This window comes from Scleropages formosus, chromosome 5, assembly GCF_900964775.1.
Source record: "Scleropages formosus chromosome 5, fSclFor1.1, whole genome shotgun sequence".
In the NCBI taxonomy this organism is placed as follows: domain Eukaryota; kingdom Metazoa; phylum Chordata; class Actinopteri; order Osteoglossiformes; family Osteoglossidae; genus Scleropages; species Scleropages formosus.
In genome coordinates this window covers 20036899-20052583 of record NC_041810.1, presented here as the reverse complement: position 1 = coordinate 20052583, position 15685 = coordinate 20036899, and the positions used below count along the sequence as shown (strand labels likewise).

The window sequence follows — 15685 nt, the reverse complement described above, 5'->3', positions numbered from 1 at the left end:
GCAGTAATCATTTTCATCCTTAGAAAGTTGAGCTTTTGGTGTAATGATTGCAGGAGGTTTGCTCTGATGATGCATTGTGTATGTACTTCCTTGCTCTCTGACTGCATGAGCGCATTGTCCATGTTTGTATCCGGTCTGTGAAAGGAGGCTCTTAAAAACTGGTTTATAAATTTGAAAATATCTCTTGACCCTTGACTTCCACTCCTGTAATTTTATTCAGTCCAGGCACGTTTACACAGCTCTTGTAAACAGCTACAGTATATCAGACCCAGTTTAAGCAGATTTCTGCAGATGACCCAAACTTTATGACAAACAGATGATGCTCTATACGTGGTCTTGCCAGTTATGTGGTCTCTCTTCTTGGGAAAACTATTTTTGTGCTTCTGTAATGCAAGGAGCAGATTGTGGTGAAGGGTTGGGTTGGTTTGTTTGCCATATTTAAAATTTCTTGGGTGTGTTCTGATATTCATCTGTGGAATAGGAGTGTAGTGAATGAATATGTTTCTTGAATTAATAATTAAATGTATTCATCAAATAAGGTTAAATTTTGGAATTTAAATTCAGCGTTACTCTGCTTCATAATCCTTCTTTCATGCTTTAATTGCTTATTTCAAAAATAAACTATACTTTTGAAATGGGTTCATCATTGTGTTCCTGTTACCAAACCAGAAATAATTTTTGCACAAGCAAGCCTTACTTACCATATTATCATGATTTGTCTTCTCCTACGTCATCATCATTCTGTTTTGCATATTCAGTTCATAATCCAGCTAACGGAGTTTGCTCTTAGTTAAATGCATATGTTTATCAAATGCACTTTGGATCTTTCTGGAAGGCTCTAAGTTACAGGGCTTTCAAATTTAATTAAAGGCAGATGGATAAACCCAAGAAAGCTGGTGAAACTGAGAACAGTTATTTGAGGTAATATTCTGTTCTCCTTTCACTGTATTTTCTCATCATATATAAATTAACTTTAATTTCATTATTCCTGGGCTTCTGGATATGAATGGAGGTGAATTTCAGAAGGCATTTTATGAAACACAGAGACTGGTCCTTCCTGAAAGGCGCACAAAGAAGCAGTAGCCATTATTCCGAAATGGCATGGTGATCTTGTCAGACATCCATTACTTGGTCACCCAGGGTCACCAAGACCATCTGAACCATGATGAGAATTTTCCATGCGGCGATTTTGCTGGAAGGGCAACAGTGCAGATGGTTTGAGCAAGGTTGAGACCCCCTGTGGGTGGTCACTCATCTCTCACCTCTATGGGATTTCTCAGACGCCTTACAGCTCATGTGTTGTGGATTTAGATACAGGTTTGAAACTCCACTGAGCGTGTGGACAGTTTTCATGGGTTTCCTCTGTGTGCTCCAATGTCCTCCCACAGCCGAAAGACACGCATTTCTGGTGAAGTGGTTACTCTAAATGTAAAAACTCGGTCATGCTGCCACATGTGGTCGTGGTGGAAGAGGCAAGGGGGTGAGGGTGGGTGAGGTCCTGCTGTCTTCTGGGTATGTGGCTTAGTGCTGGATTCCTGCTGTTGTTCAGCCAACAAAAGACTAGCTGCTCTTTGTGGAGTATTTTGTTCATTTGCTAACAGGGTTGGAATTAATCAGCAGGTAAATAGATTCACATGCTACGTTTTTTATTTGGAAAAGTTTGAATTAAATAGCACTTTTAGGTTTTTGAACACCACAGGGCCACAGCAACATACAGGTAGACAGTACACTGAGAAGTTGCAAATATGTTTTCGTACGTGGAGCAAGAGCTCAAGGTCAAAGAGTTACAGGACATGACAGGTATTGTCATGTAGCACATTGATAAGGTCCAGAATGGTGTCCAGACATTCCAGAATTCCTTATAATTGTCATGCAAATGAACTGTCAGCTTTTCAAGCAGAAGAAATTTCTTCAATCGCTCACATACTCTTTTCACAGAGGGATCTTCTAGTGTAGGCCACATTAATACACATTTCCTTGCCAAGTATGTAAGAGAAATCAATCTATATACCAGAACATCATCAAAAAAGAATGAATGACATTGTTCTTGAAATTACGGGGTTGCCTGTTTTGAGGATGTATAGTTACACACGGTTACCTGCTTTACCCTTAGTGTGGTTACCCCCTTGGGGGTTAGAGGTGTCCACTGTGGTCCTAATCCCACGGTCTAAATATACCCCCTCATCAGCTGGGAACCTGGCTAGACTTCAGATGACCTCAGCGTGTGATTCGAGATGGAGGGAACGAGCTCCTTTATTGGCAGCTGAAGGAGAAAAAGGGTAAATATCCAGCTCGACAGTAGCACACCACTCCACAATCCATCCACTTTAACCATGACAAGATCTTGCTTCTTTGTCACTCGTTATCTGTAGCATCCACGCACAGTGAGTGCCTCTGCGCTCAGAAATGTCTCAACAGCGTGTGTTTGGAAAGAACATGCATCAAGCCATGTTTCAAGAGGCAACTAAGATTACAGCTGGTGCAGAGGCATTCTCTCAAATTGGTGTTTTGCACTGATCAAAAGCAAACAATCAGACCCGTAGTTCTTATTCGATGTGATGGGATTGTGATAAGACCCAATTTGGCTGACAAATTATTTCGCAACAAATGTAAAGCTTTGATCCTGATTTCATGAATATTGCATAAACAAAAAGGAACTCAAAGCAAAAAAGGGTGGCAGCAGGGTGGGGGGGGGGGTTTCTTACGTAAGCGCAAAGCATTACCGTCATTGTAGAATATGTGCGTTCGTTAGTTGTCAGACTCCTACTTTGCAATGCATGTAGGGAAATGTATCAGCTTCAGGACCTACTGGTTGGGATTGAGAACTTGGGAATTCCTAAGCACAGCTAGCCCTCCTGGAGGTTAGGGAAGGTCCAACTCAACACTAAAATGTCTCCTCAGCAAATATGGGAGAGCAGCTGACGATGGAAGACATCTAAAGAAGTTGGACCTTCCAGCTGTAAACCCTGACCCATCCCTGGTGTGCGTGAATGTGTTTGCCTGCCCCCTCTCTGGGTTGATAAAGCAACAAGAAACAAGTACGATAAAAGTAAATTCCCTTGATTTATTTGTCGGGCAGAAATCCACCTGTTCTCCTTCTTACCCAACCAGTAGTGCTCCACCTGACCTTACAGGATGTTCCAACAGAGAAGGTGGCACACTGAGCTCCATCTAACCACCTACTGCTCTCATGGAGGTCTCTTGTTGAGTTCCATCTGAATCCACACGCTACTTTGACAGAGAAAGTTGCGTGCTGTGTGACAGCAAACCCCACACCTACGATGACAGACGAGTTTGCATGCTGAGATCCATCTGACTCCACATATTGCTCTGACAGAGATGGTCGCATATGTTCCATTTGATCCCACACACGACTTTGATGGAATTATTAAAGAACATGGTAACACAAAAGGTCTGGGAAGGACTCTGGACTCTAGCCTAAATTCCACACTCTCTTGTTCACACAAGGTCACTGATTCTGTGCTCAGGGCTACAGTAGTCAAGGTTGAAGGCCTTAGACCAGATTGGGTTGCTGAGCATACACACCAAAAGAATGACTCAGCACTTTGAGTCAGTTGGAACTGTGGTATTTAGTTCAGAATGGCTGTACTCTGTCTGGACTCTGGATGCTTCAATGGCATGGTTTTCTTCCTGTTCCTATAATGGTGCTACTGCAATAACTAATGGCTAGGACTAAGGTGGTATCATGCTCCTGGTATGACATCATCCAGATGAACATCCCTCATGGCATCTCCATGATAGATTATCAGGTTGATGTCACAGCAGCAGTCGTTCGGCATTGTATTTGATGGCTAATAGTGTGGCTGTTCTGATTTACCAGTTTCTGGTATGGAATCATTCTGTCACAGTGCAGTCTGTCCAAATCCAGCCTTTACCTTGTAAGATTATATTTTTATGGTTATTGGATATGTGTCCATTACCTGAAGGTGCCACATTCACAAACACGAGCATTCTTCATCTTGTCACAGTCCGACCAAGTAAACAATTTACTAAGATATTACACAGCCCTTTTCAATTCTGCAATCAGCCTTCCAGTGAGAAAGTAGATTGCTTTCTGCTTTGATGTTAGTATTCTAAAACTTAAAAAAGGAGGGAAAAAAAAAAAAACCCAAAAATGTAATTAAAGAAATTAGGTCATGCAAGTTGTCAGAAGAAACATTAAATATTTGATGATGTTTCTCTGTAGTGCTTTCAGATACGATAACAGTTTGGGGAGTTTTAACATCCAAAGTGTTTCTATCCTGCAAGCTAACAGTCCTCAGTCACCTCACTTCTGTGGGGATTCTGGGAGATTGTAACAGATGCACTTAAGGGTGAGTTTCAGTTCACTTCTGAACTTTCACAGGTAACCCAGGTGACCTCCATTCATTAGGTTCTGGGAATGCCTTTTATTAATATGGGCTATTTGATGGACGTTTGTCAACGGACATGTGGGGTGCATGGACTGAATTGGTTCATGGATTCCTGTCATTCATGGTCATGCGAAGGCACTTTGATAATGCATGGTCAAGCATAAGCGTTGTTTCCCTGCTGTAAGTTATTTTAGAAGACAGACATTTACATTTTATGAAAGCAGGCAAGAACGGATTAATAGTAATTACATATCACCCTAAAGTGCTCATGACATCGGTCTGCTGCAGAATATGGGCAGCGTCGTTTTATTCTCCTCGTTTCAAGATGTAATCGGTATTGATTTGTCAGGCCCTGCAGGATATCAGCGCTCTATACGTCTGCATTGACCCAGTGTTGACCCCGTCACCTCACAACTGTAAAACTGACGTTGGATAATATTTCAGTTGAAAGTCTCCGGGCGAGAAAGCGGTCTCTTGTATCAGATTACAGCATGTCAGTTAGAAGGTAATAACCAAATTGTTTCTCTTCACTCTTCCTTCTGCCGGTTCTGTCGTCTGTTGCACAGCACAACCGTCGGAGTGAAATTGAGATGTTAGATATTGCCCTTGTACACCCCGCAGGGCCTGTTTCGTCAAACGCTGTCCTGTCCGCACCATTGCGTAGCAGCAAAGCATGACCTTAACACTGAGGAGCCCAAGGGTCTGAGCACAAGCAGGTGGTATTTGGGTAGTGAATGTCCTGGAAAGACTCTGGTTTATTAGCACCTCTTTCAGGATTAACCCTAGAAACACACATACCCATCTCACGTTAATAACTAGATGAGTAAATGTAATGTAAATGTTAGAGCAAATTCCTGACCTTAGAATGATTCCAAAACAGTTGTTCATATATTTTCCAGATGCACGTTCATTGTACAATATAAATACATAATGATAAGGGATAATTTGTATATATGTTGATATACTGTATACATTGCTATCACACGTGCGCATCAGTATATAATTCAACTTGACGAGGCTGTTGTTGTTGCTCTTTGGTGTAAATAATAGTAGTAGGAATATATTAGTGTTAGTGAGTAGGGTTCCGTTTAGACAGCATCTTTAGAGCTGATTGCCAGCAAACTGATTATTATGAAGGCTAATGGGGGCTGGTGGAATTTGGGATTCTGTGTTCTCACCGTCTGGCTTGCAAGACCAATTAGATTTAAATTCCCTCGTCTTTGTGAAGAATCCACCTTTCCTGGGCAATCAATAGAGAGTTATTGATTTAATGCGTATTTGCAATTCGCACTATGCTTTATGCATTGTCATTGGTTCCGTAGTGGAAGTGCATCTTATATACCCCAGTCGAACCCCGTCCCCTGCTTTCTTCTATACTTGAATGTTCTCTCTGTAAAAACAGCATGTGAACAGCCCTAGAGAGGAATTTCCTTCTGGTTGAAATGAACATTTAATTTGTATAATTATTTATATGGATAGTGGACTTAGACAATGATAGAGGACTGTATTTTATTTATTTATTCATTTTTTTTTTATTTATAGTGTCATGTTATATCACTGCTGTGTTGCTGTGATGCAGTGTTGCAGCTGTTGTGATAAATTAATAAAAATCCCATCCCCTTTAAAAGTCACTCTTTTCGCAATTCTCATTGTCTGACCGGTACTTCTGACTGAAGTTTGAGATTTTTTGAGGACATCGAACCAGACCCTGGAAAAGTGCTTTCCATCACTAATTAATAGCTTGTTTTTGTTTGGAAAAACTTTGTCATGTTGTACATCCTCAAAATGTTCTTGACAGCAATGTGTGTGTGTTGGGGGAGGGGTGCAAATGTGCTGAAGTGTGAGGCACAGGTTGTGCTGGGACACCCAGGGTATGCACTCCTGCTGTATGGAATCAGGCTTATACTTAGTCCTTAGTCCCATATAAGGTTTTCTCGTTATATTCTAACTGCTGGATCATCCAGCTTTCAGACACCCAGAACCTCCAGTTTGTGGAGACGGTGGATCCAATTGGGTTTGTAGTGTCTGCTCTATTTAAAAAAAAAAAAGAAGAAAAAAACCTCATCTTAGTTTCTGTACCCCCTTTACCACCGTTTACCACCCCCAACCTTCCTCTGCCTGGATTCTGAACTAGACTCAACCCGTATTCTGCAGCTTCCAGTGGAAAAAAATGGTGGCTCCCGAAACACATGCATGTGCAGTCACGAACAGGAGTGTTGACCACTGGCCGACGGTTCCTGTATTTCACTTTTTTGAATGCTTTAGTTTATGTTTTTTTCGTTTTAATTTTGCTCAACTTTCTTAATTCTGAGAGCCTTCTTGAACCCAACTACATATGTCCTGTTTTCATCCAGTGGCATCTTGCTGTAGTTATTAATGAAGCTGTTTGTTTTCAAGTGTTGAGCTTCAAGTGCCATGTTTAGGTTTGATCTGCGATACAGTCACACCAGTGCAGCAAGCGGGAGTGCGCGTCATTAGCATAAACGCTTGCTCAGGAGTCGGCGCCGCTCCCGGAGGGGTCTGCTGCATGTCAAGGAGGATGCAGTGCGTTTCCTCTTTCGAGCTCTCTGGGCCAGCTCCTGTGAGTGCGACTTCCCTACATCGTTAAGAGTCCTCGAACCCTGGCCTGAAATGCCGTCTGCAGGGCGTGTGACACTGTGTACCTTGTGTTTTCATCAGAGAAGGAAAACACCCTTTACTCCGCTGATGATTGAAGGGATCCCACTGGACAGGCAGGAATTTGCAAAGTCGTCCAATTCCACGTACGGCACTGTTTCAGCTGACCCCACCTCCCAAATCCAAAGGGGGTGTAGATCAACTTTTTTGGTCCAAGGCTCACACGTGTAAAAATCATAATGCCATACTGAATCTTAAATATCTAAATTAAAATGTTATTTCATGGTAATTTAATTAGTTACGTTTTGTGTTAAGTGTGTGTCTGCCTACAATTAAATTTCTTTTTATAAAATTCTGAACTTCTCACTAGTGACACAGCACTGAACTAAAGTTAGGCTACTAAACAAGGTTATTGAAAATAATACAAAATTACAGTTATAAGACATCTAATCAAAAACAGAGGAAGCCAATGGGCAACAGTGGAGAGGAAAACAAAAAAACTCCCAATCGCAGCCAAAGGGAGAAAAATGAACCTCTGGAGGTCCGAGTACCAGTGACTGTCTACCCCTCCTGAGCAGCCTAATGTGGGGACAGAGGACTTGTGTGGATGTGTCCAATAAGTACTAGAACTGGAGTCCGCAGAAGCCATAATTCGTCGTCCAAGCCCAAGGTTGCTGGACCTGTCTGTCGTGTTAAAAAGTTTCTTAAAACTGTATTATCCTGTGATTCGATAGAAGTTGTAGTATTTATGGTTTATATATTATAATTTGACAAATGTTCTTGCAGGTCACGTTACATGAATCGGCACTCTGCATGCAGCTATTGGGCCATTCATTAGACACCCTCTGTTGTTGGTCATGTCAGGGAGACATGGAAACTGTTTGTGGCAGCTGGGACAGATCTCATCTCTGTAGAGTCGTCCACAGATTGATGTTGAGTTTTTTTTTCCTTCCTTTTCCACGGATCAGAATGGATTGCCAGAACACTAAAAGTGTCTGGTACCACACACTGTCCAGCTCGACAGGTAAAGTCTCTCCGTTCATCATTTCTACCCTTTAAAATCTTTATTCAATAAATAAATAAATTCTAAAAATTATCATTCCGATACCAAAAGATCAAAAATAAATGCAAATAAAATCAATAAGACCAACTAATATAAACTCTGCATGACAGAATCTAAAGACGCTGGAAACATACCCCAAGGCTAAAGCAATAAATAATTAACAGAAACTTACCCGGCAACTCCACCGCACAAGAGGGGTGGTCCCCTGGCCTTTTTCCCAGGGTGTTCCTCTACACCTTACCAACTGTTCTTCGGGTGTCTTTCTTTTCCCATCACGTCTCCCCTATTTGACATTGTGGTAGAACATGTAAACAATACAAATGCAATTAACCAAACACTCTAAATAAACAAAGACAATTAAGATTTGATGTTAAGTTTTTTTTTTTTTTTTTTTTTTTTTTCTCTCTCTCTCTCTCTCAGATCAGAATGGATCACCAGCCCACCAAGGGTGTCTGGTTCAACACACTGTCCTTAAGTTAGTCCACCAAGGATGCTGACACCACCTGGACTGCCTATAAGGAGGGCTACTGGTGTCACTTTGCTCTGCCATTAACTGACATACTAGTTACAGTCATGGTGGCACTAGGGGTTGTCAGGTCCAAGATGTAACATGGCATGCTGGGTATCTATGCAAATGAACTTCACTGTCTAAAACTAGCCTAGTATTTTAGGAGTATAAAACTGCTCTTATTTTGGTCTTGTTCTAGCAACACAGCTTACTTAAACTTTTGGTCATATCTCTGACTGTACGTTATTATCGCTGCCATTATCTGTCCTAATTTAGCACTTGCCATCTGTTGGTGAATGCGAACGATTTTTGCATTTTTTTTCTCAGTAACTAAAAGTACTGGGAACCTGTAAGATCTTTTTGAAAGCCCAGCGAACAGAGTCCATTGCGCACCACTGGTGTTGCTCCAAATTTTGCATCACTGCTTCTCACCCCCCCGTGGTGTAATTGCGTTATAGCAGGTCCAGTTGGAGGGATGTTGGCCTTGCATCACAAGCATATGGTGTACCAGAATGGGTCTGGGTCCTGCCAGCAATGAGAAAAGAAATCCAGTCAACTCTCTCCTTCTTGGCCTCCATGTCTCATGTTCTAACCCTTTTTGTGATCAGAAATTATTAGTGCTTATTGGCAATTATGGTTTTTTTTCTGTATTGTCTTTGATGGGCGCTTTTTTTTCTCGATTCTCTGCCAAAGGTTTTGACGACCAGCATTCAAACGGTTCAGCATCACGTTGGCCTTGTGATGTTTTTGAACATTTCCCTGTAATCCAGGACACTTGTTATACATTGAGAGCCAGTGATGGGGCATGAAAAGTCTATTTTACTATGGATTATAGTTGTGCAGTGTTACCTTATAAGTAAGGTGTGTTTTAAAACGTTTCCAGGAGATATATTTATTTCCCTCCTTCGTCATTCGTTTTGCTTTCTGAATGAGAGACATTTCGTCATAGGCAGTGTGTAGGAGCTGCTTTGTAAACTCTCTAACCAGGAGGTTGCAGGTTTGAAACCTGTTCCCACAGTCATCAGTATTTCTGAAACTGGAGCCCAGTTTGCCTTTCACTGTAAAGGAAAGGATGTGATGTTTTATTAGTTAGTATTTCATTTGCCAGATCATATAAATGACAATTTGGACTGATGAACAATAAGTGATATTAATAAACTCATTGGATACGAGACAAATGGAATATCAGGAGACCAAAATAACAGAGATCAGTGTCTATCAGTGTGTTTGTCAGTTTCAGATACAGCAGGAACAGCCCAATACCTATGAACATTTCACTGTTAAGTGTTGTTCAGTCAGGAAGTTGGGATAAAAACACACATGGGAAGAGAGCCAGCGGGAACTCTGTGAGCTGCTGCACTTTGTCCTGTCTGCCAGGATCATGTATTGCAGGCACTTCTTGCTTGATCCTGTTTCCTCTCTGAAGTGCCCCTCTGCCAAGTCCTTCACTGCATATAGTGAATATATACGCACACATGTGCACACACACAGTGCTGCTTGAAAGTATGTGAACCCCATAGGGATGGCCATTGTTTGTGTACAAGATATTAAAATAAACTTAAATTTAAATGTTAGGTCTTAAATGTGTATAATTAATGAATTGCTGTGATTTTCACCCCTGATTCTACTTACCTTCTTGATTTAACCAATGCAACTATTTTTTTCACCTGCATTAGGTGTGCGCTTCTACTACGCACACGATTTCCTCTAAAGCAACATATGGAATTGCCCATTACACACCTGATTCTCATTAAATAACCATTTCATCATAAAACCAAGGGACACGAGGGGTTCACATACTTTCAAGCAGCAATGTGTGTGAATATATATACATATTTTACACACAGGTAAACAACTGGAGTGAACTGTAAACATTAGGGGCTTCACGTCTCCGTACCAATGGAGATGTATAGCAGGGAGCGCAGTGGAGAAACAGCCTTGGTGGTGCTGTTGGAAGATTAGCAGACTTCTTAAGGAGATCAGGGGTTTAGTGAGGATCAGTTTGGGTCTGAAGACTTGATAACCGATAGAGAGTGACGGCTCCGGTGGAATGGGGTGCGAGATGTCCCAGTACACTCGACAATGGGGTTATTCTGATTGGAGCCTACAGGCTGAGGGCACTAAGGGATCAGGTAGATGGTGGTAGGGAACACCAGGTTCTTAGTCTGTCATGGGTGACACACTGGGACGAAGCCCATGGCAAGATATAAAGCACAGCGAAGCCCTGCGCACTAGGGAACTCGCATGTAGCAGAGTGGGTCTGACCTCCATACTTTTCAGTGTGTCCCCTCTGTAGGTCTTGTGTTATTAATGTTTGAGTTGCAAATTTTCAAAGATACAAAATTTTTCCAGTTTGTGCATTTTCTATTGCGTTTTTCCCCCAATTTAAAATTTCACTGTGTCGATGAGCGAAAGCTTGTCTGACATCTAGGTGATGGTGAGACAAACAGAACAGGAGGAAGAGACCCCCGCAAGCTTGTGTCGGGTTTTTCCTCCATGTTTGCAGTTGTACGAAGATGAGGGATGTTGCACATGTTTATGAGATGAATCGCTTAATAATCTGCATTGAACAGGAGCTTGTGGACAGAATAAAATGTTAAATGTCTCAAAGTATTTTTTTTTATTAATTATAGCTCCAACAAAGATTTTACAGCACCTGATCTGTAGAGGAACTGAGGGATATCAGTGTAGCCTAGCCCTTGAGGTTGGAAGGATATCATCACTCTGCTGTCTTTCTCCAACAACGTTCTTCACTACAGTGCCCTTCCAGATGAAGCTTGTGAGATGTCCAAGTGGTCCTTTTTGACTGCTTGCAGGAATTCTGAAGTTTATGTGCATAAGTATTTGGCTAGAAACCTTAGCAAGTCATTGTACTGAATCTTTGGATTAGAACATAGGTTCTTAACCTTTTTATGCTGTGGACCTTTTTGCAGTCTGGTGAAGCCTGTGGGCCCCTTCTCAGAATAATGTGTTTAAACATAAAGTAAAATGCATAGGAGAAAATGAGGAAAATAGGAAAAATTATTATATTGAAATACAGTTATGAAAATATTATTGCCTACATAATTTCAATTAGAGGTTAGTGAAAGATGGGATTTTTTTTCCCTATCCAGGCTCACACACCCCCTGAATTAGAAGATCGTTGCTAACCAGGATTCCAGAGTTTCCCCTGGTTTTTGGCAATACATACATTACATTTACATTTATTTATTTAGCAGGTACTTTTCTCCAAAGCGACTTCCAGTGAACTCTATGTAGTGTTATCAGCTCACACCTTATTCACTAAGGTGACTTACACTGCTAGGTATACTACTTACAGTGACCCTGAACTTATGCAACCACACACAACCGCTCTCTGAATATCTTCAGAAGTGATGCTAAGAGAGGACAATATCTGACAAACCTTGCTAGCGGCAGTTTATAGTTCATACCGTAGTTCAGGTGTTCAAGGATTGTTGAATCCCCCTATTGCCTATTGAATCTCTACCCTACTCTCTATTGAATCTTCCTGTCGGGCAGCATGGTGGCAGGAGAGGACATGGATTTGATCCCTGCTCAGTCTGTGTGGAGTTTGCATGTTCTACTCGTGTCTGAGCGGCTTTCCTCTGGGTGCTCTGGTTTCCTCCCACAGTCCAAAGACATGCTGTTCAGGTTCCCCCATAGTGTGTGAGTGACAGAGAGAGAGTGTGTTCTGCTGATGTACGGATGAGAAACCATCATGATCATTAAGGTCCCCCATAATCCCTTTACTGGATCCTTCACACTACAAAACTGTCAAGAATGAGATAAGTAGTTGTCTCTGGTCTTGCTGTTTGCATGCTGTGCACAGAGGCAGTTTGTCCATTAAAAGTCCCGCCGTGGGCTCCGTGGTGCTCAGTCTAATTGTGATAATTCGCTCCAATTAGCCAATGCGCTTAGTGCACAATTATTTTTTCATTCCATTTGCTCTTCTTGAAGAACAAGTTAAGGTCCCGACCTTCGGCTGGAGTGGACTGGTGGGAATGACTTTGACTTAATTTATTTTTATGCTTAAAATAATCCAGGTCGTCGGTGTGTTTGCCTGTGCCTTATCAGTGTGTGATTTTCTTGATCTCAACGAATTTTCCTTGAGCCTTTCACCCCCTTGGGCAGATGAGGAATGTCGTCCCCGATTGCTCCACGCTTGGCGTATTTATTCAGACAAAGGTGTTGTCTCTCTGAGCTCCTTGGTCATGGTGGAATCAGCCTCCGCCCCAAGGGATCACCCTGTCTTTCATATTAAAGCATTCCCTGGGGAAAATAACACTATCGAGAGGCTGGACACCCTCAGTCGGCCCTCCGCTGATATCAACATACAGCTGTATTTCAGCGCCTGTTTGTCTCCTAATGGCTCCTCTAATGCAGGCCTCTGTCGAGCACTGGACGTCCCTTGTGATATCAAGAATAACCTCCAATGGAGCTTTTGCTGCCTTAATGGACTTTAATTGCTCCAACTAATTAGCAGAAATGTGTTTGGCCTCAGGGTGTGATTGATGGGTCTGTGTCTGCTGGGAACGATGGGTGAGGGCTTGTGAAAACATCCCTTTTCACACATCGGGGTCATAAGCCATGTGAATGACCAGAGTTCATCGCAAACGGCGCTCTTGCTTTATATCTGTCCTTCAGTGTGTGTGTGTGTGTGTGTGTGTGTGTGTGTGTGTGTGTGTGTGTGTGTGTGGCACCAGACATGATTCTGCTTCATACCATTAAAGTAATGACTCCACAACCATCAGTACTGGGAAAAAGGTCTTTCAATAAATAACGCGGCATCAGATGCCCATTCTGAAATCCTTTCATGAAAGTTTCAGTGTTTTTTGTAAGTTATGTCATATTTACAAGTCCTTGTCTGAGACTTATTTAGATCTCTGCCTTTAAAACTCCCAACAGAAACAGCGTTGCATGTCTCTTGTCCTCATTTGTCTCTTCCGGTGGTCTCCTCTCCCTTGAGCTTTGCAACTACAAGCTGCATACATGAATTTTTGCTCATATCCGCCTGGTATTTTCCACATGCAAGACTGCACCCAGGCCATCACCGTGGTGTGCCGAAATTTGGAGGGGGATAAGGTTTGCAACTACTATTGGGAAAAATAAATTGTAGTGTTTTTTTTTTTTTATTTTTTTTAAATCTTGCTTAATCATAAAAGTTTTTTTATTAAAAAATTTAAGATCTGCCTTATATATAATGGAAACATGGTATATATGATAAAGATGGTATGACACATCGGTGCCCTGTGAAATGTTGCTGCTTTGTACGTGACATTTTCTATTAAATCAGATGTCGATCTACATACACAGTACATAGTTTATATCTATAATATATAGGTTTGTTCCTTTAGCAAACTTCAGTCACAAAAATAATTTTAGTTTTCACTGTTTTCAATTAAAGCGTAAGCTTGTGTTCTGTGCACATATAATGTTCACATGCATGTTATAAATTGCATAAAAAATACAAAAATTTCATTTTATGATCTGTATGTATCTAATAAGAAATATCTTTGTCGTATACAAAGTGTGTCCATGGACTCCTTTATCTCTTTAGAAATGAAAGTCTGAGTACCGGATTGATTAATTTTTCGGTCCTGTAAGCATGTCCCATGTCCTCTCCTGTCCTCCTCCAGCAGTGTGATTGTGGACAAGTTTTGAAGTGTTCCTGCTGTGAAATTCTGCTTCAGGTGGAAACGTGTTTGTATCTCTTCCTCTGTCCTCCAGCTGTGCGGATGCGGTCTGCTGGGCGTGGGCATCTGGCTCTCCGTGTCACAGGGCAACTTTGCCACCTTCTCACCCTCCTTCCCGTCGCTCTCCGCCGCCAACCTGGTCATCGCCATCGGCGCCATCGTCATGGTGACCAGCTTCCTCGGCTGCCTGGGCGCCATCAAGGAAAACAAGTGCCTGCTCCTCGGTGTGAGTGCCTCGCTTCTTCTCACTCTTGCCTTTCCCACAATTCCTTGCTTGGGGAAAGTAGTGAGACCAGGCTAATAAGCTCATTGCGATAATGAAGTGTGAGCGGAGAGGGGAGGGAAGTCAAACAAGAGCCCCCGCTTTTGAGTTGCCAATAGTCACATCCCTGCTTCTTCTCTGAAGCATGAGGTCAGATCTTAACTGGAATAAATAGTCCAAAGTGTCCTTTAGTGCTGCATAAATTGTTCTGTTACAGTCTAAATGAAATGCTGAGTCCTTCCAGATGGCACTCTTTCATCTTTGCTCAAAACTCAACCAGTAACTTGTCAAAACGCTCAAGATCCTGCCAAACATTTTTTTTAATACTTGAGTTTAAGCAGCAGTAGAGTCCGGTTTCCTGACCGTAGCGCACAAAGATCCTGTTTAGACATTAAGGATATGAACCATCTTCCAGAAGTACAAGTATCCTGCACTGTCTTGTGAGCCTTGAGAGCTAAATGTGGACCAGGCTGCTTGGTTATTGCGGTAAATTATGAACAATGCAGTTTTCCGCAGGGACCACTGTGAAGTCATCGCATGTAATCAACGGAAATAACATTTGTATGAATTATACTTGTTTGGACAGCGTCAGGCTCTGGCTTCACATTTGAAACGTGTTATGATGGTGGACATGCTGATGTTTGAAGATCCGTCCATACATCGTGTCTGGAATTGGCCAGTAAACACAATTAGCCGAATTAAACAAATAATAATCATGGAAAGTCTACGTTTACTGTACTGTATATATACTATACATAATTAATTTAGGTTCTCGTTGTTAGTGGAAGAGAAAAGCAGCAGCTGTTCTTCAAGAATGTGAAATTTTAATTTTTAGCCTCCTTATGCTATCTCTGTCTTTAGTCACAGAGCAAGTTTCCAATTTACACACTGTTCTTACTGTTGTTCTACCCTGGTAAACAAGGCATTACCAAATCTCTCTGAATGCTCCCAACTGAAAAAAGAACAAATTGTCATTGTGGCAGCATTTTAGTGCAGTGAACGTGTCGAATGTGGTCTAAGAATGTACTTTAAACGTATGATGAAGGAAAGAGGAACAAGCAGAGAACAGTGCTGTGCATAAGTAATTCATGTAGAAGGGAAGAGAATTGTCCTCCGTCTCCTTTCTTTGAATAAGACTCTCTTCCTCTCGCCCCCCTTCACACACCACTT

General features: G+C 41.8%; 1 protein-coding gene across 2 annotated transcripts in view; it reads left to right on the top strand.

Annotated features, from left to right (window-relative positions):
- The window catches only part of LOC108935983 (tetraspanin-9), a 98417-nt gene that overhangs the window by 69570 nt on the left and 13162 nt on the right, over positions 1-15685 (top strand). For both annotated transcript variants that reach the window (XM_018754997.2, XM_029252076.1), the window contains one exon: positions 14288-14479. In XM_018754997.2, coding sequence (XP_018610513.1) covers positions 14288-14479 — 192 coding nt within the window. The remainder of the gene's footprint in view (positions 1-14287; positions 14480-15685) is intronic.